At 43.6% G+C, this 24,336-nt stretch overlaps 1 protein-coding gene across 1 annotated transcript in view; it reads right to left on the bottom strand.

The window, feature by feature from the left end:
• LOC115192237 (putative tyrosine-protein phosphatase auxilin) overlaps positions 1-24,336 on the bottom strand; it is a gene marked incomplete in the record, with an annotated part of 52,649 nt that overhangs the window by 5,586 nt on the left and 22,727 nt on the right. The window contains 13 exon segments of the mRNA XM_029750517.1: positions 131-279; positions 510-848; positions 1,000-1,137; positions 1,419-1,517; positions 2,001-2,072; positions 4,448-4,852; positions 8,846-9,039; positions 9,219-9,298; positions 10,520-10,637; positions 10,848-11,042; positions 14,331-14,464; positions 15,696-15,818; positions 22,442-22,590. Coding sequence (XP_029606377.1) covers positions 131-279; positions 510-848; positions 1,000-1,137; positions 1,419-1,517; positions 2,001-2,072; positions 4,448-4,852; positions 8,846-9,039; positions 9,219-9,298; positions 10,520-10,637; positions 10,848-11,042; positions 14,331-14,464; positions 15,696-15,818; positions 22,442-22,590 — 2,195 coding nt within the window.

Raw genomic sequence — 24,336 nt, 5'->3', positions numbered from 1 at the left:
CACGATCCTGGCGTTGTAAGCGCCATGCTCTACCAACATTTGACTCCCTTCCCCCCTGTAGTCCTACTGTATCTTCACGAAACTCTCCAACTCTTGGTCCAAGGCTAGTGATTGGCCACTGTAAGACTACCTTGAGTTTTTCGGGGTCCATCTCTTTAGCCATCTCCTCCTTCCTCATCTCTGCTATTGTCCTGGGACCTTCCTTCTTTTTGGCTCCAGCAAAGCCTTGGCCAGACAACAGGTCATCGAAGTTAGCCGTTGCAACTTTGGGCTTGGTACCTGGGAGGGAGAATGTAACATCTTCTCTCATCCCGCTTATAAAACCGTATATGTGCAGTCTTATGATGAATGACTACCAGCACAAATCACATGCATACAGGTCAGTTTCAGGTGGCACGTTTGTCCATTAATCAAGAGCAACACATGTTGTTTGGGGGGGGGAAAACAACCCAACAGTCTATCCATCCCAGCATGATTACAACCAGCCTCCCAGTCTCCCACTGACTCACCCATGTTGGGCTGTGGTTTCCCGGCTGCATTGGGAGCAGCCCCTCCTCCCATGGCAGAGAAACTGATGTTGTAGTTGGGTCTGTTGGAGGGGGAGGTGTGCGGCATGGAGTGGCTGGGGCTGGGTTTGGGCTGGGAGGGTGGGCCACCCTGACCCTGGGGTTGGGGCTGCCACCCTGCCTGCCCTCCACCGCCGGGCTGCCAGGAGGGGAAGCCTGTGTTAGCCTGCCAGCCCCCACCGTGCTGGGGTGAGGGAGGAGGCCGTGAGGGGGAACCCATGGGTGGGAAGGCAGGGGTGGTGCCTGTAGGGGTGGTAGGCTTACTGGAGAAGCCAGAGCCTCCTATAGACCGAGATATAAGGAGGAACGGTCACAGAAAGTTCAACACAGAGAATGAAGCTATCTATCTATAACATAACCGTCATAACACAACTAGCATAACATTACATATTTGAAAGCATCTGTTAGTACAGTATTGAAAGCCTCTACTGACCTCCCAGACTGCCCCCCAGGTTTCCAATATCAGCGAAGGGGTCCAGGGTCTTGGGTTTGGCCTGGTGTGTGGGGGTGCTGTGGACTGACCCGGTAGGACTGGTACTGGCTGACTTACTGCCCATACTGAAACCCCCTCCTAACACAGAATTCACAACAACACAGTTGAAATACTGTACAATACAGCAGGCACTGCCGTTCTATGAATGTGATTCTCATGAGCACCAGTAGAGGGCGCTATTAAGTAGAGAACCTTCTGACGTTAACACATGCTCGCTGTGCTTATGGTGGCGCAATACGCTGGATGGTAGATAGCATGCCATAGCTCTCTGTTGTTCGTGGCAGATGGTAGTTCCGACGTTCTCAGACCAGTGCCTCTGCAGATGTTGTCCGTAAATGTTGCACATCAGTAGAGCTTACCTGGAGCTGCAGACTTGTTCCAGTCCCATCCTCCCGTGGCATTGGGAGGCTGCTGAATGGTGACCACAGGGGTGGTGGGCGGGACTGGGGAGCTCCGTCCTATCAGAGCACAGAAACATCATTGACAGACACGCCTAACAGACAATCGGAGGAAGGAGACGAGGTCATGCTACCATCACACACAGACATATAACCATACCACAAATCATAACCCCATTATTACCATTGCCGTTAGGCTACACAACTAAGAGTGGAACCATACCAATAGCAATAACTGTAACCATACAAGAGCCATTCCATTCAGATCTCCCTCAAAAACCTGCAGCTTAAATTCCCATTGATCATCACACATTATGTGCATGCATATGCAGTCCATTAACCAACACAAAAGTTTGGCTAAAGCAACAGAGTACCAGTGTAAAGAAGTGGATAGTGGATAGTGAGAAATGTTAGTGGATAGATAGTGCCTCTACAGATGCAGTGTAGTCATGCCATCACCCTTGCGGGTGTTCTGCATAGTGGGGGATGGAGAGCGAGCTGCATGCAGGAGGGGGGCAGGCAGCCCCAGGTTACCAAGGTTACCTGCTGGACCCCGGAAGGAACCCATCAGCTCCTGGGGCTTGGGCATCGGACCCGCCCCAAATGGGTTGAACGCTGGGTGGGCAGAGAGAAAAGCATAAACCATTACTATTCAATTCAATATATTTTATTTATCTTGGACTGGCATTTATTTCTGGCAGGCATAGGATACAGATAGATAAACATACTATGTACACATCTGTGAGAAAATAAAATAAAGAACAGACAAATAAACCTGAATTCACCGTGTGGTCACCCACGACTCAAACACCATCATTAAGTTTGCCAACGACACAGCGGTGGTAGGCCTGATCACTGACGACGATGAGGCAGCCTATAGGGAGGAGGTCAGAGAGTGCCAGGACAACAACCTCTCCCTCAATGTGAGCAAGACAAAAGAGCTGAGTGTGGACCACAGGAAAAGGAGGGCGAGCATACCCCCATTCACATTGACAGGGCTGTAGTGGAAAGGGTCGAGAGCTTCAAGTTCCTTGGTGTCCACATCACCAACAAACTATTATGGCCAAACACAACAAGACAGTCGTGAAGAGGGCACGACAACGCATATTCCCCCTGAGGAGACTGAAAAGATTTGGCATGGGTCCTCAGATCCTCAAAGAGTTCTACAGCTACAGTTCTACGGCTGCACCATCAAGAGCATTCTGATTGGTTGCATCACCACTTAGTATGGCAACTGCTCGGCATCCGACCGTAAGGTGCTACAGAGGGTAGCGCTTACGGCCCAATACATTAATACGGCAGAGCTTTCTGCCATCCAGGACCTCTATACCAGGCGGTGTCAGAGGAAGGCCCTAAAAATTGTCAGATGTCAGCCACCCTAGTCATAGACTATCTCTGCTACCACACAGTAAGTGGTACCGGAGCACCAAGTCTAGGTCCAAAAGGCTCCTTAACAGCATCTACCCCCAAGCCATAAAACTGCTAAGCAGTAAGTCAAATGGCTACACGGACTATTTGCATAAACACCCTTTTTTGCACTGCTGCTACGTGCTGTTTATTACCTATGCATAGTCACTTTACCGCTACGTACAGTACATGTACACATTACCTCAACTAACCTGTACCCCTGCACATTGACTCGGTACCGGTACTCCCTGTATATAGCCTCGTTTGTATTATTTTGTTGTGTTACTTTAATTCTTACTTTATTTTATTTTGTATTAATTATCTTCTTAATAGATTTTTTTTTAATTCTGCATTGTTGGTTAAGGGCTTGTAAGTAAGCAGTTCACGGTAAGGTCTACACAGGTGACAAATAAAATTTGATCTGTTTTGAATTGAGTTGATCAGCAACTATGTACAGTTGAAGTCGGAAGTTTACATACACCTTAGCCAAATACATTTAAAGTCAGTTTTTCACAATTCCTGACATTTAATCCTAGTAAAAATTCCCTGTCTTAGGTCAGTTAGGATCACCACTTTATTTTAAGAATGTGAAATGTCAGAACGATGGTAGAGAGAATGATTTATTTCAGTTTTTACATACACTCAAATATTATTTGATAGCATTGCCTTTAAATTGTTTAACTTGGGTGAAATGTTTCGGGTGGCCTTCCACAACCTTTCCACAATAAGTTGGGTGAATTTTGGTCCATTCCTCCTGACAGAGCTGGTGTGACTGAGTCAGGTTTGTAGGCCTCCTTGCTCGCACACACTTTTTCAGTTCTGCCCACAAATTTTCTATACGATTGAAGTCAGGGCTTTGTGATGGCCACTCCAATACCTTGACTTGGTTGTCCTTAAGCCATTTTGCCACAACTTTGGAAGTATGCTTGGGGTCATGTCCATTTGGAAGACCCATTTGCAACCAAGCTTCAACTTCCTGACTGATGTCTTGAGATGTTGCTTCAATATATCCAAATCATTTTCCTACCTCATGATGCCATCTATTTTGTGAAGTGCACCAGTTCCTCCTGCAGAAAAGCACCCCCACAACATGATCTGCCACCCCTGTGCTACCCGGTTGGGATGGTGTTCTTCGGCTTGCAAGCCTCCCCCTTTTTCCTCCAAACATAACGATGGTCGTTATGGCCAAAAAGTTATATTTTTGTTTCATCAGACCAGAGGACATTTCTCCAAAAAGTATGATCTTTGTCCCCATGTGCAGTTGCAAACCGTAGTCTGGCTTTTTTATTGGCTGTTTTGGAGCAGTGGCTTCTTCCTTTCAGCCTTTCAGGTTATATCGCTATAGGACTCATTTTACTGTGGATATAGATACGTTTGTACCCGTTTCCTCTAGCATCTTCACAAGATCCTTTGTTGTTATTCTGGGATTGATTTGCACTTTTCGCACCAAAGTACGTTCATCTCTAGGAGACAGAACGCGTCTCCTTCCTGAGCGGTTGAAAAACGAGTTTTAATGACTCCAACCCAAGCGTATGTAAACTTCCGACTTCAACTCTATGTTATAATTTCCATTGACTACGTACCTGGGGAGGGGCAAGGGGAGGTGGAGGGAGGGGCTATTTTCTGGGGGGTGGACTGGGCCGAGGCAGGCCCACTCCCAGGCGGGGGCTGGGGGGAGGCTCCAAACAGATCCCCCAGGAGGTCCGTGGTGGTGTTGGTGGTTGGGGGCTGGGGTGTGGGGCAGGGGGGGTTCACAGCAGCCCCATCCAGGCCCAGGAGGTCCATCTCTTCTGGGGGAGGAGGAGCAGTGGCGGGGGCCTGAGGCTGCTCTGGTCTCTTGGGGCCCCTGAGGCCAGCCTGGGCCCCTCCGTGTCGCTCTCCGCTAGCGTTGCTCTGCTGGCTGGACAGGGACAGCATCTCATCATCAGACGGCTCACTGTCCTCCCCGTGAGGGCGACCATCTGAACCACTATGGGACCGGCTCGGCTCTACACGGGTCAGAGGACGGAGAGAGGGGAGGGGGAGAGGAGAGAGAGAGAGATAAGAGGTAGGTCACATCAGGAAAACGTGGTCTTCCTTTAATACATGGGTTTGCTTCCCACAAAGTATTCTACAGGAGAACAGGAAATGTAACTTTGCTATAGGTATGCATATTGCTAGCCACCACTGCAGAGTGACAAAGCTAATCTAACTTCACCCAGGGGATATTGCCTCTAACAAGGAGCTGGTTTCCTTTAACTACAATAGCTAGTATCTCTACAATAGTAGCTCTTTCCTCTCTGGAAAGGGTTCTACATTGAACTCAAAAGGGTTCTACCTGGAACCAAAAGGGTTATACCTGGAACCAAAAAGGGTTTTTCAAAGGGTTATCCTATGGGGACAGCTGAAGAACCCTTTTAGGTTCTAGATAACACCTTTTTTTATGAGAGTGTTTTGTGGTCTCCTCTAGTCCAGACCTTACCCTCCAAGTCCAGTCCCTCCATCTCATCTTGGAAGGAGAGAATGAAACCAATGTTAGGTTAAGAAAGAATGTCAACCGTTAGCGGTGGCCATCTGAGTGCCTGTCTTTGTTTAGCTATCTGTGTCAGCGTGCATAGTTTCCATTTGCGTGTGTACCTCGGTGCATCTGGGCATGTGTGTGTCTTGGAGCATACAGTATCTATAGGCCTCTGTGTGTACCTCTGTGTCAGCGCTTGTATCATTGCCGTGCTCATCTGTGTCCTGTTGCATGTGTATGCTGTATGTTGCATGCGTGCGTGTCAGGGTTTCCTTTAGACATCTTGACCGGGAAGATTCAAATCTACCGCCCATTTGAGAAATTTGCCGGATCCATATGCATTGGGTGCATAACCCATTAGAGTGTCCACCCACGGTGCTCAGGATGACAGAAATCACATTTAGATTGTGGTAATTCATCTTAACAGAACATGCAACTCCTGTAATGAAGCAACCAATAAAACATTTTCCAAAATATAATTTGCGGGAAAACAGCATTCTAAACAGTGGACCTGGGAAAACACCATTCTAAAACAGTGCACCTGGGAAAACACCATTCTAAACAGTGCACCTGGGAAAACACCATTCTAAACAGTGCACCTAGGAAAACACCATTCTAAACAGTGCACCTGGGAAAACACCATTCTAAACAGTGCACCTGGGAAAACACCATTCTAAACAGTGCACCTGGGAAAACACCATTCTAAACAGTGCACCTGGGAAAACAGCATTCTAAACAGTGAACCTGGGAAAACACCATTCTAAACAGTGCACCTGGGAAAACACCATTCTAAACAGTGCACCTGGGAAAACACCATTCTAAACAGTGCACCTGGGAAAACAGCATTCTAAACTGTGCACCTGGGAAAACAGCATTCTAAACTGTGCACCTGGGAAAACAGCATTCTAAACTGTGCACCTGGGAAAACAGCATTCTAAACTGTGCACCTGGGAAAACAGCATTCTAAACTGTGCACCTGGGAAAACACCCTTCTAAACTATGCACCTGGGAAAACACCCTTCTAAACTGTGCACCTGGGAAAACAGCATTCTAAACAGTGCACCTGGGAAAACAGCATTCTAAAACTGTGCACCTGGGAAAACACCATTCTAAACTGTGCACCTGGGAAAACAGCATTCTAAACAGTGCCCCTGGGAAAACAGCATTCTAAACAGTGCACCTGGGAAAACACCATTCTAAACAGTGCACCTGGGAAAACACCATTCTAAACAGTGCACCTGGGAAAACACCATTCTAAACAGTGCACCTGGGAAAACACCATTCTAAACAGTGCACCTGGGAAAACACCATTCTAAACAGTGCACCTGGGAAAACACCCTTCTAAAACAGTGAACCTGGGAAAACACCATTCTAAACAGTGAACCTGGGAAAACACCATTCTAAACAGTGCACCTGGGAAAACACCATTCTAAACAGTGCACCTGGGAAAACACCATTCTAAACAGTGCACCTGGGAAAACACCATTCTAAACAGTGCACCTGGGAAAACACCATTCTAAACAGTGCACCTGGGAAAACAGCATTCTAAAACTGTGCACCTGGGAAAACACCATTCTAAACTGTGCCCCTGGGAAAACAGCATTCTAAACAGTGCACCTGGGAAAACAGCATTCTAAACAATGCACCTGGGAAAACACCATTCTAAACTGTGCACCTTATGCGGTTCCATACTGTACGTGACAGAGATGAAAATCTCTGTTAGAAACGTAGAAAGAGGGGGAACCTACAACGAAAGAAAGTTGATTATGAAAATCAATACAACAGGAGAGAAATGGCATAGTGGAGGGTCCAATAGGGAAGTAAAGGGAAATACATTTTCCAAAATTATATAATTACTCCTGTCTATATAGAAATAAATAAAATACTTCAAAATACTTCACCAGAAAGCATGATTTAACCACAGAGGAATCGAGGATCATTAGCTACTTATGAAAAAAATTGCTGTGGATTGTTTCAAACCACAAGCTCATAGGCCTTTGGGAAACCCGCAATTTGGGCAGCGCGCTTGGCAATATGCCTAGCTGACGATTGAGTTGCGGCTGCCAGTGAAAAGCATCTCAAATATGTGAAGTTAATGTGTCTTGAGTATAATTTAAAATGTTGAAACAAGAAGGGGAGGGGTGTGTGGAGAAGATACAGTGCATTCGGAAAGTATTCAGACCCCTTCACTTTTTCCACATTTTTTTACGTTACAGCCTTAAATGTATTAAAAAATAGTTTTTCCTCATCAATCTACACACAATACCCCATAATTACAATGCAAAAACAGGTTTTTAGACATTTTTGCACCTTTATAAAAAAGTAACATTAGAAATACCTTATTTACATACGTTTTCAGACCCTTTGCTATGAGACTCGAAATTGAGCTTGATTGGACATGATTTGGAAAGGCACACACCTGTCTATATAAAGTCCCACAGTTGACAGTGCATGTCAGAGCAAAAACCAAGCAATGAGGTTGAAGGAATTGGGGGTAGAGCGCCGAGAGGATTGTGTCAAGGCACAGATCTGGGGAAGGGTACAAAAAAAAAGAACACAGTGACCTCCATCATTCTTAAATGGAAGTTTGGAACCACCAAGACTCTTCCTAGAGCTGGACGCCCAAATTGAGCAATCAGGGGAGAAGGGCCTTGGTCAGGGAAGTAACCAAGAACCCAATGGTCACTCTGACATGGTTCCAGAGTTCATCTGTGGAAATGGGAGAACCTTCCAGAAGGACAACCATCTCTGCAGCACACCAATCAGGCCTTTATAGTGAAGTGGCCAGACGGAAGCCACTCCTCAGTAAAAGACTCATGACAGCCCACTTGGAGTTTGCCAAAAGGCACCAAAAGGACTCTCATACCATGAGAAACAAGATTCTCTGGTTTGATGAAACCAAGATTGAAGTCTTTGGCCTGAATGCCAAGCGTCACGTATGGAGGAAACCTGGTACCATCCCTACGGTGAAGCATGGTGGTGGCAGCATCATGCTGTGGGGATGTTTTTCAATGGCAGGGACTGGGAGACTAGTCAGGATAGAGGGAAAGATGAACGGAACAAAGTACAGAGAGATCCTTGATGAAAACCTTCTCCAGAGCGCTCAGGACCTCAGACTGGGGGAAAGGTTCACCTTCCAACAGGACAACGACCCTAAGCACACAGCCAAGACAACGCAGGAGTGTCTTCGAGACAAGTCTCTCAATGTCCTTGAGTGGCCCAGCCAGACTTGAACCCGATCGAACATCTCTGGAGAGAGGATTTTCATTTTTCTGATCGGCCAAAAGCCGGCAATTGCAGGCTAACGAAAACCCTGGTGTGTGTATCTGTGTGAACATCTTTGCCTGTGTGTGTGTGTGTGTGTTTGTGTGTGTGTTTCCATCTGGACTCACACAGCGTATCTGTGACTGTCACTATATGTGTGTCCATCTGTCCTGTGTGCCTTTGCCTGTGCGTCTGTGTGTTGTCCACCCCTATACCCTACCTGCGATGGCGAGGGCGTCCTGGTGCTCTTGGTGACATGAGAACAGTACGTTGGGGATCAGGTCTTTATTAGGGAACTGTTCCCAGGGAGGGGTCAGGTCCTTCTGCTTGTCTGTACCCTCCACCTCGATGTCCACTAACACATGGAACAGTTGGGGGTACTTCTCTGGAGAGTCGCACGCATCCAGCTCCGGCCTAGACAGGTGTGTGTGTGTGTGTGGTGTGTGTCAGATGGAGAGTTAGTTAGTTCTTCATTCACTATTTCAAGTAAGAACCATGTGCATATCATGACATACAGTGACATTTAAACAATATGAAGTATTTCACATATTAATACTTCACAGGTACAGATGACATAGGAGAGAGTCGCTCACTTTGTAAACTTTAACACGGTTGTCCCTGGAGCGATGAAGCCTGTGTGGAACTGGATCTGGAGTATCTGGGTGTTGGACACCTGCAAATATCAACCAGCAATCACAGAGTTAGATTCAGGAAGTGGAAGTTTCTCAAACTGTGTGGTCCCATGGTGTTTATACTTGCGTACTATTGGTTGTACAGATGAACGTGGTACCTTCAGGTGTTTTGAAATTGCTCCCAAGGATGAACCAGACTTGTGGAGGTCTACAATTTTTTTTCTGAGGTCTTGGCTGATTTCTTTTGATTTTTCCATGATGTCAAGCAAAGAGGCACTGAGTTTGAAGGTAGGCCTTGAAATACATCCACAGGTACACCTCCAATTGACTCAAATTATGTAAATTAGCATATCAGAAGCTTCTAAAGCCATGATATCATTTTCTGGAATTTTCCAAGCTGTTTAAAGGCACAGTCAACTTAGTGTATGTAAACTTCTGACCCACTGGAATTGTGATACAGTGAATTATAAGTGAAATAATCTGTAAACAATTGTTGGAAAAATGACTTGTGTCATGCACAAAGTAGATGTCCTAACCGACTTGCCAAAACTATAGTTTGTCAACAAGAAATGTGTGGATAGGTTGAAAAACGAGTTTTAATGACTCCAACCTAAGTGTATGTAAACTTCCGACTTCAACTGTATATATATTTAAAACATACAATCTACCTGCATTGAAGCCGCTCAACATTACATTCAGTCATCCAGCAGACACTCCCATTCAGAGCGACCCACAGGATCAACCAGGGTCAAGCGCTCCGCCCAAGGGCACAAGGACAGATCCCCCACCCAGTTCAATCGGGGAACAGAACCAGTGACCTCTTGGCCACCAGCCCAAGCTCCCAACCGCCAGGCCACCAACCATCCAAGATCACTCCCACAGCCCTCCCCCGAAAAACCTCCCCTCCACTCTCCAACCCCCCCACCCTCCCCCCAAGCCACCATCCCCGTTCAACCCAACCAAAACCACCACCCACCCAATGCGGGTAATAACCAACAAAAAAAAGAGAGAAAAACGAAGGAAAACAACACTTGCAAAAACAAAAGCCATCAAGGATAACAAAAATCGAAACAGTAAGGCCAAATGTATGCATTTGTGTGTATATGTGGCACTATTTACATGTGCATGCACATCTGTGTGTTTGAATGCGAGTGTGTGTGTGTGTGTATGCAGGTGTACGCACGTACAAGCGCTTGTGTGGCATCAGCCTCAGGCAAACAGTGCGTCAGTGTTGTGTTAGCATGCTTGGCCTTACGCTGTACCTTGGCCTGCAGTCGTCCTCCTATGGTGTTCCTCATATGATAGACAGAGATGACCACATCACCCTGGACATTCACACCTAGAGGGAAGACCACCTTCCCATCCTGGACCCTGTGCTCTCTGAGAAAGGGGGGGGGGTGAGAGAGAGACAGACAGAAAGAAGGAGAAAGAGAAAAAGAGAGAGGTAGTCAGAGATGGTGTGTGTGTATGTGTCTCCGACTCAGTGCACTAGATAATCCAGTCATGAGGATCCAGGATTAACAAAATCAGGTGACAATCCAGGTCTTTGTGTGTCCGTCTGTCTTTATCTGTGTCTGCATCTGTGCCTACCGCATCCTCTCATAGTCCTGTGCTGTAGAGAAGATCTTAGTCTCCCCTATGAGGACCTCACAGAAAGGTCTGCAGCCGATGCGTTGTTTGTTGAAGCAGGGTACTGGACTCATGGTGACCGCCTTGACCACCAGGGGCTTTGAGTGGGGCAGGGAGGGCTTCTCTGATACCATACTGCACACATAGCCTATGTACCTGAAGAAGTGAGAAAGAGTATGTAAGGTTACACCCATGAAACTCCCCTAAGCGCTGAGTACTGCCTAAAAACAAACATTGTCTATGTACATTAATACAGGGGATAAGATATTTTTGTGCTCGAAAATCACAAAGCTATCCATCTTAAAGTTATATACTTGAAATTGCTCCTATGTGTGGATGTTCTTGCAAAAAAAGCATTCCCAGCTTCAAAAACACAACGTCAAATCACCAACAAAGATGATGCTTGGTTTCCACCGTCCTCATACACCAGCCTCTCTCTTTTTGCACTGAAGGATGAAGGAGTCTTTGTTATTGAGAAGCAGCTGTGTGGTCAAGCGGCATGTTGTGTGGGTGTTAGGTCACCGAGGAGGGGTGTGTGCGTGGCGGCGACTCAGCCAATCGGAAAATAAATAGGCTCGTAAAGGATTTAGGAGAGCAATGGAGGGGGAGGAGGAAGGAGGAGGGAGGTTTTTATGTTCACCCATCTAAACATGTCCAACTCAAAGTCGGGGAGGAGAAGACTGTTTACAGTGCCTTCAGGAAGTATTTACACCCCTTGACTTTTTCCACATTTTGTTGTGTTACAGTCTGAATTCAAAATACTCCATAATGTCAAAGTGGAATTATGTTTTTCAAAAACAATTACAAATTAATTAAGAATGAAAACTAAAATGTCTTGAGTCAATAAGTATTCAACCCCTTTATGGCAAGCCTCAATACAGTTGAAGTTGGAAGTTTACATACACCTTAGCCAAATACATTTAAACTCAGTTTTTCACAATTCCTGACATTTAATCCGAGTAAAAAGTCCCTGTCTTAGGTCAGTTAGGATCACCACTTTATTTTAAGAATGTGAAATGTCAGAATAATAGTAGAGAGAATGATTTATTTCAGCTTTTACTTCTTTCATCACATTCCCAGTGGGTCAGAAGTTTACATACACTCAATTAGTATTTGGTAGCATTGCCTTTAAATTGTTTAACTTGGGTCAAACGTTCCAGGTAGCCTTCCACAAGATTCCCACAATAAGTTGGGTGAATTTTGTTACCATTCCTCCTGACAGAGCTGGTGTAACTGAGTCAGGTTTGTAGGCTTCCTTGCTCGCACATGCTTTTTCAGTTTTGCCCACAAATTTTCTATAGGATTGAGGTCACGGCTTTGTGATGGCCACTCCAATACCTTGACTTTGTTATCCTTAAGCCATTTTGACACAACTTTGGAAGTATGCTTGGGGCCATTGTCCATTTGGAAGACCCATTTGCGACCAAGCTTTAACTTCCTGACTGATGTCTTGAGATGTTGCTTCAATATATCCACATAATTTTTCTTTCTCATGCCATCTATTTTGTGAAGTGCATCAGTCCCTCCTGCAGCAAAGCACCCCCACAACATGATGCTGCCATCCCCGTGCTTCACGGTTGGGTTGGTGTTCTTCGGCTTGGAAATTGCTCCCAAGGATGAACCAGACTTGTGGACGTCTGCAATTTTTTCTGAGGTCTTGGCTGATTTCTTTTCATTTTCCCAAGCAAAAAGGCACTGAGTTTGAAGGTAGGCCTTGAAATACATTAGGTACACCTCCAATTGACTCAAATTATGAAAATTAGCCTATCAGAAGTTTCTAAACCCATGACAATTTTCAGGAATTTTCCAAGCTCTTTAAAGGCACAGTCAAATTAGTGTATGTAAACTTCTGACCCACAGGAATTGTGATACAGTGAATTATAAGTGAAATAATCTGTCTGTAAACAATTGTTGGAAAAATGACTTGTGTCATGCACAAAGTAGATGTCTTAACTGACTTGCCAAAACTATAGTTTGTTAACAGGAAATTTGTGAAGTGGTTGAAAAATGAGTTTTAATGACTCCAACCTTAGTGTATGTAAACTTCCGACTTCAACTGTAAATTCAGGAATAAAAATGTGCTTAACAAGTCACATAAGTTGCAGGGACACACTCTGTGCGCAATAATAGTGTTTACCATGATTTTTGAATGACTACCTCATCTCTGTACCCCACACACACAATTATCTGTAAGGTCCCTCAGCCAAGCAGGAAATTTCAACCAGAAATTCAACCACAAAGACCAGGGAGGTTTTCCAATGCCTTTCAAAAAAGGGCACCTATTGGTACAGTAGATGGGTATAAAAAAAAGCAGACATTGAAGTTATTAATTACACTTTTGATGGTGTATCAATACACACAGTCACTACAAAGATACAGGCGTCCTTCCTGACTCAGTTGCCGGAGAGGAAGAAAACTGCTCAGGGATTTCACCATGTTTAATGGCTGTGATAGGAGAAAACTGAGGATGGATCAACCTACATTGCAGTATCTCCACAATACTAACCTAATTGATAGAGTGAAAAGAAGGAAGCCCGTACAGAATAAAAATATGCCAAAACATGCATCTTGTTTGCAACAAGGCACTAAAGTATTACCACATTTTTTGGGGGCAAAGCAATTAACTTGAGTACAAAGTGTTATGTTTGGAGCAAATCCAATACAACACATTACTGAGTACCACTCTCCATATTTTCAAGCATAGTGGTGGTTGCATTATGTTATGGGTATGCTTGTAACCGTGAAGAACTGGGGAGTTTTTCAGGATAAGAAACGGAATGGCGCTAAGCACATACAAAATCCTAGATGATAACCTGCTCCATTCTGCTTTCCACCAGACACTGGGAGATTAATTCACCTTTCAGCAGGGTAATAACCCAAAACACAAGGCCAAATCTACACCGGAGTTGCTTACCAAGAAGACAGTGAATGTTCCTGAGTGGACAAGTTACAGTTTTGACTTAAATCTACATTAAAATCTATGGCAAGACCTGAAAATGCTTTTCTAGCCAGGATCAACAACCAATTTGACAGATCTTGAAGAATTTTGAAAAGAATAAATGGGCAAATGTTGCACAATCTAAGTGTGGAACGCTCTTAGAGACTCACAGCTATAATCGTTGCCAAACGGGGTTCTACAAAATATTGAGTCAGGGGTGTAAATACTTATGTAAACGAGATATTTCTGTATTTCATTATCAATACATTTTCAAACATTTCTAAAAACATGTTTTCACTTAGTCATTATGGGGTATTGTGTGTAGATGGGTGAGAAAAAAAAAAGTCATCCATTTTGAATTCAGGTTGTTACACAACAAAATGTGTATACTTTCTGAAGATCATTTTATTTTACTTCACTAATCGTGTGTTTTACATTGAAATTATTGGCAATCAATCAGTATAAACACAGGCACACACACACACTTTCTCTCTCTGTTGCCCTACCTCCGGTGCGAGGGCCAGAGGCCTGAGCCAGGTCTCTTGGCGCTAAGTAGCTGCATGGCGGGCACTGGGTTGCTGAAGAGGTGGCAAAAGCAGAACATGGCACAGACCAGCACACCCGAGGGAGCACGCCCATCCTTAAGAGGGTGAATGAGAGAGCAATAGATGAAAAAGAGTTGCAGCAAGCTTACAGTGCATCATTTCCCACAACTCAATGCATGATTCCTAGAAACTAGGAGGGCCATTCCATGTTTCCTGTGCATGGCCAATATCTGTAGACTGGTCCCTGATCTGTTTTTGCTATCACTCATGACAATGAGTGACAAGGAGTTTGGACTACAGTATCTGTGTTTTCAGCCCCACGTCGACTTATTCCTCCACTAGCACTAAACAGGGACTCCACACAGAGTTTATTGCGTATCTGCTGCCACTGTGAGTGTTAGTAAACAGACAGCATATAAATACATTTCCTGTCTCTTTTTTGTTTAATAAACATATCCAGAGTTATAAATACATCCAGCATTCTTGCTTCAACACATCGTTCAAGTTTTTAGGAAAAGATTTTGAAGAACTCTCATAAATACTAAAAGTGACTGCTCAACACCGATAAACTTGCCAAGCACAATAAAATCACATACAGCAAGATGGACAGCATTCCATTCCATAGTCATAGTGTACTGTAGTACTTAAGTCAAATATGTACAGCGCACCTCTAAATATGTATACCTTCTCTACCCAGAATTATTTTGCTACAGCAAACGGACAATCAGGTTTTTGTCATTATATTCTACTGTAGTCCACAATTGTTCTATTCTCTCTTGAAAACAGAGACCATCTGTCTTTGCTAAAGGTCTGCAATGCCAGTGAAATAGCTCAGTGGAATCTGAAGCTGAAACAGAAACAGCAGCCTAAGTACTCCAAGCTGTGTTTCCCTTGGACCTCAGGCAGTCCCGCAAACCCCCAAAAACCCAGGACAAACCCAGGACAGGAGGGAGGAAACAATAGAAGGAGGAGGATGAGGTGATGGAAGGAAGAGATGGGGAGAGAGAGAGGAATGGTGTGTAAACAAGAAAGAAGTGATGACGAGTGTGAATGAGATTCACTTTTGTATATTATCTACTTCACTTGCTTTGGCAATGTTAACATTTGTTTCCCATGTCAATAAAGCGCCTTGAATTGTATTGAATTGAATGATGGTTTTCAGGACATTGGCAACAATAAGAAGGGAAGGAGGAGGGTGTAGGAGATGGAGGTAGGAAGGTGGAGAGAAAGGAATGGCGTGTAAACAAGAGAAGAAGAACAGAGGAAAAAGGACAGCGTGAAGAAGATGAAAGTGAACGTGAATAACAACTCTGGGTCTGGTCTTACCGAGCAGGTGATGACACACACATTCTTGGGGTTCTGTTTGAGCCAGTTGTGCATGTTCTTACACACCGCAAACAGATTGTGCAGGCTTGGAGCCTGGCGGGACGGCCAGTTACACTCCGAGACCTGGAGGGAGGAGGGAGACAGAGAGATGGGGGAGAGAGAGAGGGAGGAGAGAAGGGGGTGAAGCGAGAGAGAGAGCGAGAGAGAGAGAGAGTAATAGAGATTATTTGTGACACCCTTGCAGTGGCAGCAACATGTGCACAAATCACGAGTTACCATGATGAGTCACGTAATTACAATGACATTACCAGAGAGAGAAAGAGAGCCATTTTGAATTCACAGTTTCCCCCAATACACTAATATCTGCATGAGCAGAGGAAACTGCAGACTGCACAGCCATTTCAGCTGCATTGTACCAGTGAATGAGCAGAGTCTGAGCTCAGGAGGATAGTCGTGACTTTATACTTGAAAGTTAGAATCCTTCATTGAAACAACAAACGCTCCCCACCTCTGTTTTGGTAAAAGAAAACTGAGAGAAATGTAATCACTCTTAAATTCATAGACCGAGGTATGGATGCAAGGACTAACAATCAATGATACAGTATCAAAGGTATAGAATTAAACTATGTTTTGAGGCTATACAATGTTTGTTTCCATTTACATGGTTTACAAAAATTGGAGTCAAACAAGCTAATGCTATGGGTTCTGATGGGCTACGACAGTTGAACTAAGCCCGTTAGGCATTTTATAAATTATACTCTTCAAGAATCAATGGGTATCTATCATTCATTTATGTAGCAGCTAAGGATTTCACATGAGGCCTATTTCACGAGGCCTATTTCAATGATTTCACGAGGCCTATTTCACAAGATTTCACATGAGGCCTATTTCAATGATTTCACATGAGGCCTATTTCACAAGAGGCTTATTTCACAAGATTTCACATGAAGCCTATTTCACAAGATTTCACAGGAGACCTATTTCAATGATTTCACATGAGGCCTATTTCAATGATTTCCCATGAGGCCTATTTCACATGATTTCATATGAGGCCTATTTCACATGAGGCCTATTTCACATGATTTCACATGAGTTCACATGATATGCCTAAATAATAACCACTAGGCTAATAAATAAACAAGTTTTTCTTTTGATTATTTAATTGCCTACAGCATGTTATTTCAAGTTATCCTTTGGGAGTGCAACATCACATTGTTAAAAAAGATTAGTTGGCCCACTGAAGGCATCTAGGGCTTATGTTAACTTTGATTGGGTTCGATGAAAATGACAGACCTGTCAAATGTTGTACGCAACGTTGCATGCAACATTATCAGCAAGTGACTTGATGTACTGTGCCAAAGCGATTTAGAGTTGTCAAACAGGAGTGACGAGTGTCTCAATAATGGTGGTATTGTCAAAATGCAGTTGTCAAAAATTCATTTTGACAACCATCGGAGTTGGTTAACAAAAAGGTCATGCATGCCAACATGTTAGGCAATAAATTAAGGGTAGACAAAGTGATCATGTCTGGCGGAAATTATATCAAACGTTTTACCCATTGCAACATTTGACGTACAGTCACATTCACCGTGGCTGTCTGAAGCGTGCTATAGAGTTCACAGCTGGCGATGCCTCATTGCGATTGGTTATTCCCCATCATTTGCAACAATGTCAATGAGTGTCATCACAATCTTTCCTTTGCACTACCTCAAGCTGTCAAGATTACCATCTTAGAAAAACTCAGAGTTTGTCTGGGAAGTGTTTTAAAGGCCCCCTGATGTCAAAAACTTGATTTCCTATGTTTTATATATATTTCCACACTATGAGGTTAGAATAATACTGTGAAAATGCTGATAACGCCCTTTTAGTGTAAGAGTTGTTTGAAAAGACCACCTGAAATATCATCCTTTGTTGGGATGGAGTTTTGGCCTTCCGTGGTGATATCATGTGATAAATTAGTTAATAGACCAATAAGAAAGAGAGTTCCAAACCTCTCTGCCAATAACAGCTAATTTTCAGTTTTACCCCTCCCCACTCAGACCATTTTAATTGAAAACCATCACAGTAAGGTACTTAATTGTTACCCAGAGATGATTTGATATTGAGATAAAAACACCTGTGTTTAACCTTTGACATCATCCTAAAACTTACTGTGAGCTAGGAGTTTTATTTCGTCTTGTGTATGTGTATGTGAGTGCGTGCCTGCCTGACTACATAATGAGAGAGGGGTGATGATGGTTGAAGGCTGGTGCCTCGTTGACCCATAACTGGATGGAGCGAATCTAGCCAGGTAGAGTCCAAGCATAACATCTAGTCACTGAAAAGTAAAGAAGCTGAAGTGGGGACCAGGGCCCATATCCACAAAGCGTCTCAGAAAAGGTGCTAGGAATCTAGACAAACTCTGAGCCAGAAGTAAAATCAACTCATAAAAGTTGATCTCAGCTGGTAATCACAACAGTTTGAGGCAACACAAAGGAAAGATAGTAAAAAAAAACGCTCATTGACATTGTCGCAAATTATGGGGAATAACCAATCGCCAGACAACATCAACTGTTGTAATGAGATAACGTTTGAAATCATTGAATTTTGATGATATTATTGTTATATCAACACACTCATCCCTCCCGTTCAACAACTAAATCGCTTTGGCACAGTCGGCATCAAGTCGCTTCCCGATAATGTTGCATATATTTTGTTTAAAGGTCTATCATTTTCACCGAACACAATCAAAGTTAACATATATTTTTAACAATGTGATATTGTGCTCCAAAGGAATAACTTGAAATATGATAACGAAATAATTGAAAGAAAAATATGCGATTATTTGTTAGCGTAGTGGTTAGTATTTAGGCATGTAATGTGAATTAGGCCAAGTGAAACCCTTGTCAAAAGCGCAAGAGCTACTGTGGCATGTAGGTCGAGATTACTTCCGGGTTGATTATATAGAAATATCAACAACAAAAATGTAAACAACTCCCAAAGCAATTGTTTGTCTATGCTGCAGGAATCACTGCTGCATTTTTCGATGATCAAGACATCTGCTGGTAACTCTGAACTAGTTAGGACAGCTCATGGAGACTCCTAAATATATGTAGACTAGGTAGAACTCTTATGACTAAAGAGGCTTCATGCAGAGCTTTTATTTAGACCCATAAGAGTAGGAGTGAAATGTCTCTATTCTTTTTATTTATTATACCTTTATTTAACTAGGCAAGTAGGTTAAGAACAAAATCTTATTTTCAATGACAGCCTAACTGCCTTGTTCAGGGGTAGAACAACAGATTTTTACCTTGTCAGCTCGGGGATTTGATCTCGCAACCTTTTGGTTACTAGTCCAACGCTCTAACCACTAGGCTAACTGCCGCCCCCAATTCTCAGCACTATTCCCTACTCCGAGACGCTTTGTGGACACGGCTCCTGATCTAGGAGTCACTGGAGTCCTATTTAGACTACTTAATTTCTGCCTCACTGTGAGACAAACTTTGAAAGCTCAGTCTTTCACCCTGATCTAGTTCTATGCATAGCCCTATCCGCTTTCACAGTTTCCAGTGGGTATTCTATGTCAATAATATTACGTAACATGTTTGACATGAAACAATGCTGAGTGCCTATAGGTAATGTATTATAAAACATTGCATACATGTTGGTATTGTGTGTTTTAGCACTACAGTGCATCAGATAGTAATAAAAAAAATGATGTCTGAACTGAGGCAGTTTCCCATGTGTATCTCTGTGTGTTGATCTTGGTAGGCCTGGGTAGACTTTTCTCTCTCTCTCTCAAACATGTTACATAATATTATTGACATAGCATAGGAAACTGTGAAAGTGGATAGGACAAATATATATATATATATATATATATATATATATATATATATATATACACACATACAGTTGAAGTCGGAAGTTTACATACACCTTAGCCAAATACATTTAAACTCAGTTTTTCACAATTCCTGACATTTAATCCTAGTAAAAAGTCCCTGTCTTAGGTCAGTTAGGATCACCACTTTATTTTAAGAATGAGAAATGTCAGAATAATAGTAGAGAGAATGATTTATTTCAACTTTTATTTCTTTCATCACATTCCCAGTGGGTCAGAAGTTTACAAACACTCAATTAGTATTTGGTAGCATTCGGGTAGCCTTCCACAAGATTCCCACAATAAGTTGGGTGAATTTTGGCCCATTCCTCCTGACAGAGCTGGTGTAACTGAGTCAGGTTTGTAGGCCTCCTTGCACGCACACGATTTTTCAGTTCTGCCCCCAAATTGTCTATAGGATCTTGGTCAGGGCTTTGTGATGTCCACTCCAATACCTTGACTTGGTTGTCCTTAAGCCATTTTGCCACAACTTTGGAAGTATGCTTGGGGTCATTGTTCATTTGCAAGACCCATTTGCGACCAAGCTTTAACTTCCTGACTGATGTCTTGAGATGTTGCTTCAATATATCCACATAATTTTCCTTCCTCATTATGCAATCCATTTTGTGAAGTGCACCAGTCCCTCCTGCAGCAAAGCACCCCCACAACATGATGCTGCCACCCACGTGCTTCACGGTTGGGATGGTGTTCCTCGGCTTGCAAGCCTCCCCCTTTTTCCTCCAAACATAACGATGGTCATTATGGCCAAACAGTTCTATTTTTGTTTCATCAGACCAGAGGACATTTCTCCAAAAAGTACGATCTTTGTCCCCATGTGCAGTTGCAAACCGTAGTCTGGCTTTTTTATGGTGGTTTTGGAGCAGTGGCTTCTTCCTTGCTGAATGGCCTTTCAGGTTATGTCGATATAGGACTAATTTTACTGTGGCATTTGGAAATTGCTCCCAAGGATGAACCAGACTTGTGGAGGTCCACAATTTTTTACTGAGGTCTTGGCTGATTTATTTTTTGATTTTCCCATGATGTCAAGCAAAGAGGCACTGAGTTTGAAGGTAGGCCTTGAAATACATCCACAGGTACACCTCCAATTGACTCAAATGATGACAATCAGAAGCTTGTAAAGCCATGACATCCTTTTCTGGAATTTTCCAAGCTCTTTAAAGGCACAGTCAACTTAGTGTATGTAAACTTCTGACCCACTGGAATTGTGATACAGTGAATTATAAGTGAAATAATCTGTCTGTAAACAATTGTTGGAAAAATTACTTGTGTCATGCACTAAGTAGATGCCCTAACCGACTTGCCAAAACTATAGTTTGTTAATAACGCAGAAATTTGAGGAGTGGTTGAAAAACGAATTTTAATGACTCCAACCTAAGTGTACGTAAACTTCCGACTTCAACTATATATATATATATATAGTTGACCGCCACAGGAAAGGAAGACCCAGAGTTACCTCTGCTGCAGAGGATAAATTCATTAGAGTTACCAGCCTCAGAAATTGCAGCCCAAATAAATGCTTCAGAGTTCAAGTAACAGACACACCTCAACATCAACTATTCAGAGGAGACTGCGTGAATCAGGCCTTCATGGTCGAACCACTATTTAAGGACACTAATAAGAAGAAGAGACTCGCTTGTACGGATGATCTCTCTATGTTTGTTCCCACCATGTAGCATGGAGGAGGTGTGATGATGTGGGGGTGCTTTGCTGGTGACACTGTCTGTGACTTGTTTAGAATTCAATGCACACTTAACCAGCATGGCTACCACAGCATTCTGCGGCGATACGGCATCCCATCTGGTTTGCGCTTAGTGGGACTATCATTTGTTTTTCAACAGGACAATGACCCAAAACATACCTCCAGGCTGTGTAAGGGCTATTTGACCAAGGAGAGTGATGGAGTGCTGCATCAGATGACCTGGCCTCCATAATCACCAGACCTCAACCCAAATGAGATGGTTTGGGATGATTTGGACAGCAGAGTGTAGGAAAAGCAGCCAACAAGTGATCAGCATATGTGGGAACTCCTTCAAGACTGTTGGAAAAGCATTCCAGGTGAAGCTCGTTAAGAGAATGCGAAGAGTGTGTAAAGCTGTCATCAAGGCAAAGGGTGGCTACTTTGAAGAATCTAAAATCTAAAATATATTTTCATTTGTTTAACACTTTTTTGGTTGTTACTACATAATTCCATATGTGTTATTTCATAGTTGACGTCTTCACTATTATTCTACAATGTAGAAAATTGTAAAATAAAGAAAAACCCTTCAATGTGTAGGTGTGTCCAAACATTTGACTGGTACTGTATACACATATACACATATATATAGTATATATATATATATGAGTATAGAAAACATTAAGAACACCTGCTCTTTCCATGATATCGATCGACCAGGTGAATCCAGGTCAAAGCTATGATCCCTTATTGATGTCACTTGTTAAATCCACTTCAATCAGTGTAGATGAAGGAGAGGAGACAGGTTAAAGAAAGATTTCTAAGCCTTGAGACAATTGAGACATGGATTGTGTATGTGTGCCGTTCAGAGAGTGAATGGGCAAGACAAAACATTTAAGTGCCTTTGAACGGGGTAGTAGGTGGCTGGCGCACCGGTTTGTGTCAAGAACTGCAACACTGCTGGGTTTTCCAACGCTCAACAGTTCCCATGTGTATCAAGAATGGTCCACCATCCAAAGGATATCCAGACAACTTGACACAACTGTGGGAAGCATTGGACTCAACATGGGCCAGCATCCCTGTGGAACGCTTCGACACTGACAAATTGAGGCTGTTCTGAGGGCAAAAGGGGGAAGGTGTTAGGAAGGTGTTCTAATGTTTGGTAAACTCAGTGTATATCTGTCTCACCCGGTTGGAGAACTTGGCACCGCGATAGTTGCGCTGTGACAAGTTGAAGACGGTGTAGTGGTCAGCGTGCCGTGAGTCCAGGAAAGAGCGGATGTCCTCCACATGGTTCTGGTTGCCGATCTGCAACGCCTCCGCAGGATATGACATCACTGGCAGGGAACAGAGAAGGAGACATTGGCAGGGGACAGAGAGGGAGACATATGTTCCATCCCAATGACCATAGAGGTGATGATGAGGCATGCCAGGATATACAGTCCAGCACTATTATTACACACTGTCATGGGGTTCCACTAATCATACTAATAATTTAAAAGATGAGAGTCTTGTACTGTATGTGGTTTATGTAGTTAAAGTTATCCATCTGGTTAAAAGTGGGTTGAAAGTAATGTTAACCACAGGCAGGGTGTGAATTACAGAGTAGCGGGGGGGGGGGGGGGGGGGGGGGGGTTAGCTGAGTGAGATGTTAGCTCCCCTAAATGCAACAAAAGTCAAACTTTGGTGGGGTCTCTAAATAAGGCAAATTTAACCATTTTCCTATTTGTTTAAAATGCGGTGGTAAATATGTCTTACAGTGGTAAATATGAAAATAAAAGCTTCCAAATGAAACAAACACCCCCACCTCTCTGTCATGGTTTAAACCATTTATTTCTACGTGGCTGCATAAACCGACTCACTGTCTACGGCATGGTCCACTCAGTGAGTTTGGCCAAGGCTGAGCTCCTTTAAACACATAGATTTTCCTTTGTATTTTCCTTCATTAATTTTCGCCATTTTGCGATATACTGAAGAGCTCAGTGACTTTCAACGTGACACCGTCATAGGATGCCACCTTTCCAACAAGTCAGTTCATAAAATTTCTGCCCTGCTAGAGCTGCCCTGGTCAACTGTAAGGGCTGTTATTGTGAAATGGAAACGTCGAAGAGCAACAATGGCTCAGCCGTGAAGTGGTAGGCCACACAAGCTCATAGAACAGGACTGCAGAGTGCTGAAGCGCTAATCGTCTGTCCTCGGTTGCAACACTCACTACCGAGTTCCAAACTGCCTCTGGAAGCAACGTCAGCTCAAGATCTGTTCATCGGGAGCTTCATGAAATGGGTTTCCATGGCCGAGTAGCCGCAAACAAACATAAGATCACCATGCGCAATGCCAAGCATTGGCTGGAGTGGTGTAAAGCTAGTCGCCATTGGACTCTGGAGCAGTGGAAACGCGTTCTCTAGAGTGGTGAATCACGCTTCACCATCTGGCAGTCCAACGGATGAATCTGGGTTTGGCGGATGCCAGGAGAACGCTACCTGCCCGAATGCATAGTGCCAACTGTAAAGTTTGGTGGAGGAGGAATAATGGTCTGGGGCTGTTGAAGGGAAAACTTAACGCTACAGCATACAATGACATTCTAGACAATTCTGCGCTTCCAACTTCGAGGCAACAGTTTGGGGAAGCCATTTTCCTGTTTCAGCATGACAATGCCACTGTGCACAAAGCAATATCCATACAAAAATGGTTTGTTGAGATCGGTGTGGAAGAACTTGACTGGCCTGCACAGAGCCCTTACCTCAACCCCATCGAACACCTTAGGGATAAATTGGAACGCCAACTTCGAGCCAGGTCTAATCGCCCAACGTCAATGCCCGACCTCACTAATACCCTTGTGTTTGAATGGATGCAAGTCCCCGCAGCAATGTTCCAACATCTAGTGGAAAGCCTTCCCAGAAGAGTGGGGGCTGTTATTGCAGCAAAGGAGGGACCAACTCCATTTCATGCCCATGGTTTTGGAATGAGATGTTCGACGAGCAGGTGTCCACATACTTTTGTGTATCATAATATCCCCCTTCCCCCATCCCAACCAACCCCAAAAGCTCTCCTAGGCCCGAAAAACCAAGAGCAAACCCCTCTTG

This window comes from Salmo trutta, chromosome 4, assembly GCF_901001165.1.
Source record: "Salmo trutta chromosome 4, fSalTru1.1, whole genome shotgun sequence".
Classification (NCBI taxonomy): Eukaryota; Metazoa; Chordata; class Actinopteri; order Salmoniformes; family Salmonidae; genus Salmo; species Salmo trutta.
The sequence above is the reverse complement of the archived record's forward strand: the minus strand, read 5'-3'. Positions and strand labels throughout refer to the sequence as shown.